The sequence below is a fragment of the Carya illinoinensis genome, chromosome 16 (assembly GCF_018687715.1).
Source record: "Carya illinoinensis cultivar Pawnee chromosome 16, C.illinoinensisPawnee_v1, whole genome shotgun sequence".
Classification (NCBI taxonomy): Eukaryota; Viridiplantae; Streptophyta; class Magnoliopsida; order Fagales; family Juglandaceae; genus Carya; species Carya illinoinensis.
This window is the reverse complement of record NC_056767.1, coordinates 28,318,262-28,326,517: the sequence shown is the minus strand read 5'-3', so window position 1 is coordinate 28,326,517 and position 8,256 is coordinate 28,318,262. Positions and strand designations below refer to the sequence as shown.

At 38.3% G+C, this 8,256-nt stretch overlaps 1 protein-coding gene and 1 long non-coding RNA gene across 3 annotated transcripts; one reads left to right on the top strand and one right to left on the bottom strand.

The window, feature by feature from the left end:
- The first annotated feature begins 229 nt into the window (after window positions 1–229).
- Window positions 230–1,699, top strand: LOC122298579. 2 transcript variants are annotated; one of them, XR_006239454.1, is made up of 2 exons: window positions 230–1,149; window positions 1,255–1,699. It is a non-coding gene; the product is annotated as an uncharacterized LOC122298579 (long non-coding RNA). The 2 variants fall into 2 exon arrangements; XR_006239453.1 differs by having other exon boundaries at window positions 230–1,156.
- A 4,154-nt stretch (window positions 1,700–5,853) lies between these two features.
- LOC122298400 (GDP-L-fucose synthase 1-like) lies at window positions 5,854–7,473 on the bottom strand. Its single transcript, XM_043108123.1, has 2 exons — window positions 7,303–7,473; window positions 5,854–7,092 (listed from the first exon to the last, which is right to left on the bottom strand). The coding sequence occupies exons 1-2, from the start codon at window positions 7,322–7,324 to the stop codon at window positions 6,134–6,136; spliced, it is 981 nt and encodes a 326-aa protein (XP_042964057.1). The 5' UTR covers window positions 7,325–7,473; the 3' UTR covers window positions 5,854–6,133.
- Between the last annotated feature and the right edge of the window lie 783 nt (window positions 7,474–8,256).

The following is an 8,256-nucleotide window of genomic DNA, read 5'->3' as shown; positions in this document are numbered from 1 at the left end:
AGAGATTGAAGATAGTTTTAAAAGATTTATTGTTGATTTTGTATCGTATCGTTATCATCTTTTGCCAATACAAATACGCAACATTTTTCTGCTGTTAAATGGTGATCTACACACGCTTTCAGTGGGTGAACCCACACTTCTTCGCCCCGTTCAAGGAAACTGCCAAGACCCATAACTGTAAATACAATCCCATCTTCTGAGCTAGAGTTAAGAACTTAGACCCCTCTCTCTCTCTCTCTCTCTCTCTCTCTCTGTTTTAACTTTGGAGGGAGAGTTTCTGTTGACATGGCCGGATACGTGAAATCCGGGGTACTTTTACCCATCCGGGACCCAATGCACAAAATTACCCGTTTCCTTATATGGGACCCATCTCCTCAAATGGGGGGCCCCACAAATGGCGATATTTGACTAGTGTGCCTTTAAATACACACAGGCTGTTTGTTTATTGTTTAGATTGCTTGGTTGCTCACCTCCCCAGAATCCACAAACGAATGTTAGGCTTCGGTTGTTTGTAGGGTTTGGTGGTGATGGCGGTCTCGATGAATTTTAGCCTCGGTCCTTGTGCCTGTTTGGTCAGTTAAGAGTCAGGCTGGCCTCAGAATTCAAAAAACTGCCATTAAAGCATGGCTTCTTTTGTTTGTATATATCAAGTGACGAAATCAGTCTGAACTTTGACGAGATAGAAAAAGATAACATTTTTGTGCTTATATAGTAATTTAATCAGATAATGCAGGAGTTTTTTGAGTTGATGAAGGGTTAGGCAAAGAAACCAGAAGTGGACAGTGTTTGCTTGCGCAAATCTACCTAAATCTGGGGCAAGCAAGGTGAAAAGAGGGTTTGAGGCAGACAAAGCAATGCCCCCCATTCAAACCGTACTACACACAACCCCCATTAATTCCCTCATATATTGCCCACTTTTAATTGGCATCATTATTATTTGTCTGGACAGACAGTCACATAGTCACTGCTAGGGTGGGACAGAGAAGACACGCACGCAAAGGCCAAAAACAACGCCTAAAAATGTTCTCGGCAGCTTACAACACACACTACTTAAACATGTTTATTCTTTGCTTTGCTTTCTTATGATGGGACAAGGGAAGGGAACACCGTCAAGGGTTGCTTCTCAAGGAAAACAAAAGAAAGTAGGAGGTAAAACGTACGACACAAATCCCGTTGGGTTACTCTTCTTTGAATTTAATTGATGTTCGTTTTTTCTGACCAATTAATGCACCGACCTACCTTGTTCTTCTGTAGGGCTGGCTCACGAAGAAGGAAGAAAAAACCCACCTTTTACCTCATTATTTATCTGCCATCTTCTAATGCTAGAGTCGTGGAGGGGGTGGCAGCAGGAGCGAAGCATGGAGAGGCTTGCAACTTGGAAGAGTGAATCATGTTTTATCTCTCTCATCAGAAAGTTTCTGGAGAAAACGGGTTCCTTGGGCTTATATTTTGGTTTCTCCGGTCATAGAAGAAATCCCATGTCCCAAGTTCAATCTTCGCAACTAGTTCTGTTCTTCCTGATCCTCTTCTGCTTCTTTCCATATTGATGATGGTTTTGGCGGTTGTGATATTGGCGGGACGGCTCAATCTCTTAATTTCTTTTTACGGTTTTTTAGTGTCCCTTTTCACTTACTCTTTTATCAATGATCGATGTTATTCATATCGAAATTTAATGAAGAAGTTGTTCGTTCTGATGGCAGTAACTTGCTCTTTTGGTTTTGCATTTGTGCCTTATTGCTTCTTGAAGAAAATCCTATTCCCATTCCTTCAGATATCAAAGAACAAATGAAGGAGATATATTTTATGCAGTAGTAATTAGATAGGGGAGGCTGTTAATTCCTTCATGGAAAGTTTGTGAATAAAAAAGCTTTAATTTTTTAGAGTCCCTATATCTGTAGACTGTAGAGCCTTGAATGTTCAAAGTTTCAGACACTGTTTCATTATCAATTCCAGATTTTCTGTCCGCCTTTTTGCTTGTCTCTTTATAATGTCTGTTTTCTCCTGGAGAATGTGGAGCTTAATGACATTCAAATCAACAACGAGATTTCATTTCAGTTTATAACATAAGATATGTATACTTTGGATTTCCTTTTCGATGTAATCCCTTCACTTCCAGTCTTACTTTTGATTTCGATTTTAGCTGCATTGAAACGTTGTTTTAGATCTCTGTGATTGTGCTTGGGATGTTGAAATGACAATGCCAAAACCACGAGGGTCCCAGTGAGGAAACCCAGATAGCATGCAGCAGGCAGAGATGGGAGCAGAAAGACTGAGCAAAAGAAAACAGAAGCAAAGACAAAAGAAAGTTCAGGTTTGAGTGACGAAAGGAAAGGCCCCTCATAGTCCATGGAAGTGTCCTATCAATTTTGTGCACTGCAATTTGGGTTCATATCTTGCCTTTTTGGTTTTTGTGTGCATGTGAAAACTTTAACTTTGTTTATTAACTTCTTCTTCTCCTTCCTTTCTTTCATTTGGGTAAGATTTTCTTGTTGTCTTTAGCGTTATGCAGACCATGGTGGAAGTTTTGGTATCTTTGGTGGGACCTGGAAATAATGGCAATTTCGAGGAAAGAGGGGAAGATTGGGTGAGAGAGAGGATTTTAATTTTCACCATTTTTGTCTCTTTGATTTAGAAATGTGTAATTCCATTTTAGTTGTACAAAAATAAATTATTTTACAGAAATTGCAATGTGGCTTCATCTCTTTCATTTTGCCTCTTTCTCTTTTGTTCTTTTGCTGTTGTTTTATCCTCTTTCATCGCAGCTTAATTCGGGCGCCAACTCCCACTAGAGAACATAATGGCATGTTGTCAGCATCCTTTTTTTGTGTTCATGTGGTCAGCAATTTTAGATCACCTTTGTGGTAACAAAAGCCATATGAATTCACCTGCCAGAAAATGGCCTTATCTTCGGCTGCTATCCCAATGTCAGCTTTTATAAAAAGAAATATTTTAGATAAAAATAAAAAATAAAATTTATATGAGACTAAATTCACAGCTTGATGTACGTAGTATAAAATATATCATATTGTAAAGTTATTTAAAAAAATAAAAAGTGGAAAGAGAAAAATATAAAATTAAAAGAAAATAAATCCCTTATACAGCAAACAAATTAACATAAACTTTCTTAATTAATATTATTTAAACTTGTTTTTAAGACTGTAAAGCTGTCAACATGAATAATGGACTAGTAGTAGTAACATTAGGAAATAAAAATACCACGAAGGCAACACGCAAACAACAACAAAACCAACTACACTTTTGATTGAAACCCAAGATGCAGGTAGTAAAGGTATTGGTCTTGGTTGTGGGGTATACTTTCTTCAAGATCCAATGTTCGAATCTCATTAGGTGAAAATAATCTTTAAAGACTATCGGATTGCAGATTTTTTTATTAAATTATCCAAGATGCACATGCGAGAAACTCTTTATCGAGAGCATATTCATCCACGAGATTAGTCATGATGTTGTTTCCGAGCACTTGATGTCAATTTCAAAAAAAAAAAAAAAAAAACACAAGGGATAGGGTGTCGTGGTTTTACCATCACAGAAGTAAATCTAAAGCGGATATTCTTCTATGCTACAAAAAGGAAAATCAATTTTATGAAGTGGATCAAAGATGTGTTGCACTTCGTTTTCTCTCTCTTTAGTTCAGAAGAACTTCATCAAGGAGTACCCTGGCCACAACTCTCTTTGTGAAAAGTTGAGCAGCAGCAAACTTCTTCAGCAGAACTAGAAAGCCTCTAAAATCATTGGCATTGTTGGCCCATCTAACGAACCATACGAGACCATCAATCATAAAATTTCTCCTTTTCCCAAGAAGAGCTCCATAACCAACCTAGTACAGAAGCCTTCAAGGCTTTATGATCCATAAAACTACCATGACCAATTATCTCTCATTTTTGTCATCACTTTCATGAGTTCTTATTAGAATTGCTTTATTCAGAAAGAGATCCCACAAAAATAAATCCATAAACTAAGTCATATCAGTTTATGGGATTTCTTTGTGGCTGTATCACTTATTATTGATAATAACTTAAAACCGGACAATCCTACAACTCGTATTTATCGGAGGCCAATAGGTGATAGCCACATCAGTGAGACAGAAACAAGTTCTGATTGCCGCGATGCAGGGAAACAAGTCCCCCTTCTCAACCTCTCTCTTCATGTGATTCAGCTGCCATCATTTCTTTCCTCTCTTCCCCTTCTCTCTTCCGAACCCAGTCTTCTCCTTCTCTGTTTTGAACCATCTTCTACTTTGCAGTCATCTTCTATTTTCTTGTCTATTTCTACTTTGCAGTACACGAAACCCACCCATACTCGCATCTCTCTCTGGCCACCGAAACCCATCCATGAAATCAAAACCCATAAAAGTAGTTTTACCCTAACCCCTAACCCTCCCCCTCCCTCACGATCTGTATAAAAATGAAACCCAAAAAAGAACTCCCTCCCGATCTCCATAAAATCGAAACTAAGAAACCCCCTTCCCTCTAGATCTCCATAAAACCGAAGAAGAAATTGCGAAAAACAGAATGAAGGTAAGTTTACTATTTTTTCAGCTGTTTGTGGGTTATTTCCTGGATTGAAGCTGAACGAATTTAAGATTTTCTCGCAAGCAACATTGACAACAACTAGCTATGTAAAGGTCTAAACACTCACTAATTCATTCACATCACAAAGTGTAAATAATTAATAAATAATCAATCTAGTCGGGTATAAATGGATTTTTCTTAGAGCATAAGAGTAAGTGAAATTGGATACAAACTGGTATAGACGTGCGCAAGAATAATAAAAACAGAAACCTTGATGAATTTGGGATAATCGGAATTTCTTTCTCTGCGTGTTGCTTGCTTCCGATTGAGCTTCAGATTTAACGTTAGGGTTTCTAAGAGAGAGAGAGAGAGAGAGAGAGAGAGTAGTTTTCATTTTAGTTCCAGATGAAAGCAACGAAGATGGATTCGGTTTATCCCCTACATCGCGCAGTACAGACTTTAAAATGTACCTCTTACGTGGCAAATTATAATTGGGCTCCGTTATTCTCCGTTTATAGGACCCTCCAGTCTGAAGCATTTCACCTTATTATTATTACCCACAACATGTTTTTATTAGGACCAGCAGTAGGGCGTTCGAGGATAGAAATACCAAGAAAGGGGAATTAACCTTTCTACTTCAGATTTTGCCATTCCTTCTAAGTATGGGAGTTATGGAATGGGCTACCGTAGAACTAGAACATAAATACAGGAAACAAAAACAAAATATCAGCATCTTCTTTCAAAGACTATCAACTATCAAGACAAGTTTAAGAAAAGTACATCAATAAAGGTGGAAAGAGTCATGCTAAATTCCATCCCAGGATGCTGCATTTGGTTACAGAGTTCAGAGATAAAGTTGATATAAGCTCAGAAAGGAGAAATTGGCCTGCTGCTCTTCAGAAATTACACACCATACCACTATCCTAGCCACTAATACAATAATAATAATAATAATAATAATAATAATAATAATAATAATAATAATAATGATTTCATGTTCTCATGGATATTTCAATTTAACCACAAAATAATTTGGCAATCCAAATATTTTTTCTTTTCTTTTTCTGAGGACAATTGGCAGTCTATTCTAAGACCAGGTAAATGCCTATGCCTGTGAGCCATTTTACTTATAACAGAAAACATGGCAAACAGGACAGATAAAAGAGAAAAGCCTGAAACACATGTAAAAGGAAGATTTTTCTGTCTCTCTTTTTCATAAGAGGAAGATCATAATATCCTCAACCCACATAATTGAGTCATAAATACTACAACTTATATATATTTTTAATGTATAATCGATTTACCACCACATTAATACGTCCAATTCAGAAGAGTCATAGCCATTTTTATAAAAATTCAGAGCAAAATCACTAAAATTCAATAATAAATAATAGCACCTTCTGCCAAGTTTTGAATAATAGCTAGGCAGCTCACTTAATTCTCAAGAGTAAAAAAAAAAAAAAACCTCTTACCTGTAGATGAATGGTACAAAATGATAAAGCATCACAAATAATAACTATCCCACATAACTAGTACAGGATGGATGTCCATAATCCACCACATATATGATTCAAAAGGAAAGTGTTGAATATCAATCACCTGCCTTATTGCTTGACATTCTCCAAGTACCATTTATAGGTATCAGCAAGCCCATCCTTGAGTGAAATCTTGGGGCTCCATCCCAACTCGGCGAGCTTCGAGCAATCCATGAGCTTCCTAGGAGTTCCGTCGGGCTTGGACGCGTCCCAAACGAGCTCCCCCTCGAACCCCACCACCTCCTTCACCAGCTCAGCCAACTCCTTGATGCTCACCTCCTTCCCACTCCCCACATTCAGCTGCCCCAACCCACTGTAGCTCTCCATCAAGAAGATCACCGCGTCGGCCAAATCGTCGACGTGCAGGAACTCCCTCAGGGGACTTCCCGTCCCCCACACCACCACCTCCTTCGCTTTCTTCACCTTTGCCTCGTGGAACCTCCGCATCAACGCCGGCAAGACGTGTGAATTCTCGGGATGGAAATTGTCGTTCGGGCCGTACAAGTTCGTGGGCATTGCCGAAATCGCGTCCCAACCGTATTGAATTCGGTAGGCCTGGCACATTTTGATCCCCGCGATCTTGGCGACAGCGTACCATTCGTTGGTGGGCTCCAAGGGGCTGGTGAGCAACGCGTCCTCGGGAATCGGCTGGGGTGCGAACTTGGGGTAGATGCAAGAGGATCCGAGGAATAGAAGCTTCTGGACGCCGTGGCGGTAGGAGGAGTCGATGACATTGGTCTGGATCTGGAGGTTGACGGCAATGAAGTCGGCGGGATAGGTGCTGTTGGCGTGGATGCCGCCGACCTTGGCCGCAGCAAGAATGACGAAACGGGGCTTCTTGGCTTCGAAAAAGGTTTCGACGTCGTTTTGGCGCGTGAGGTCGAGCTCGGAGTGGGTGCGGAGTAGAAGGTTAGTGAAACCGAGGTGCTGGAGCTTGCGGACGATGGCGGAGCCGACGAGGCCTCGGTGGCCAAGCACGCAGATTTTCGCGGTCTTGTCGGTGAGGAAGGGACACAAGGGGATCTTCCCTGTTAAAAGAATGCAAGAGAAAACAGGGTTAAGTTCTTGGGCATCTGGGGGAAAATGAGTGTTTGGATGCTAAGAAAATATGAGGGTAAAAAACAATTGAAAGAGTTATAGATTTTTAAAAAGAACCAAACTGAAGTTCAGGATTCTTGCAAAATTTCCTGAGTTACCAAACACACAATATCGTAGAGAGAGAGAGAGAGAGAGATTACCGTCGGAGGTGTCTTCTCCCATTTTCGGGGGGAATGAGCTTTTTTGGGTCGAGACCAGTGACTCCAACCGCCGACACTTAGCTCGAAAGTTTGGAATGAAACCGATCGCAGAGGAGTTGACCGTTTTGTGTTGGATTGGGTTGTTATGTGTTGGGCTTCTTCAGCCTAACGAGAATGGAACTTGATTTGCAAATTACAATAATAAAATCCTATTATTGGATCCATCAAAGTTTTTTTCTCAAAAATGAAAATCATTGACTTTTTTGGCCAACGTTAAAAAATAAAAAAATATGGTTATATATAATTATAGTGTGTGTAAATATAGTATAGTTATTTTAGAAAAAAATATAATATATTATTAAAAGATTAATTTTTTTATATGAATCTTGTATTTATTTATTTTTTTAAAATAATTTTACGGAACTTGCGCACTCACGATTATAACTATCATTATTTTTAAAAAAATATACTTTTTGTGTTCAATTGCTATGAAAATTAAGAATATATTTATATTAAGGTTAAATTGTATTCGTGGTATTAATGAAATTCAATCCAATATGTTTTAAAAATTTTTCCCACACAAAAGCTATAATAAAATATTAGCCATTTGTCAATGTCACGTCAGGAGTTCGGGTTAAAGAGTTTGTAAATTGCCTGAAAATGCGGAGCATACTTGTGCGAAAATTGAAATAAGAGTTTTGCTACATACAAACAAAATCGCGTATTAATCTGCGTATCAATATTAATTCATTCATACTTAAATTTTAAATTAGCACTATTTTCAATAAAATTTACTTTTTGTCCAATCATAATAGATTGGTGCACATATTAGTATACAATTATGCTTGTAACTAAATTTTTTCTTAAAATAATTAGTGATACGTAATTTGTAATTTGCTTTTATAGATGTTGTTCATAACGTAGAATGAGTTTTTTTAAAGATAAATATTTTAA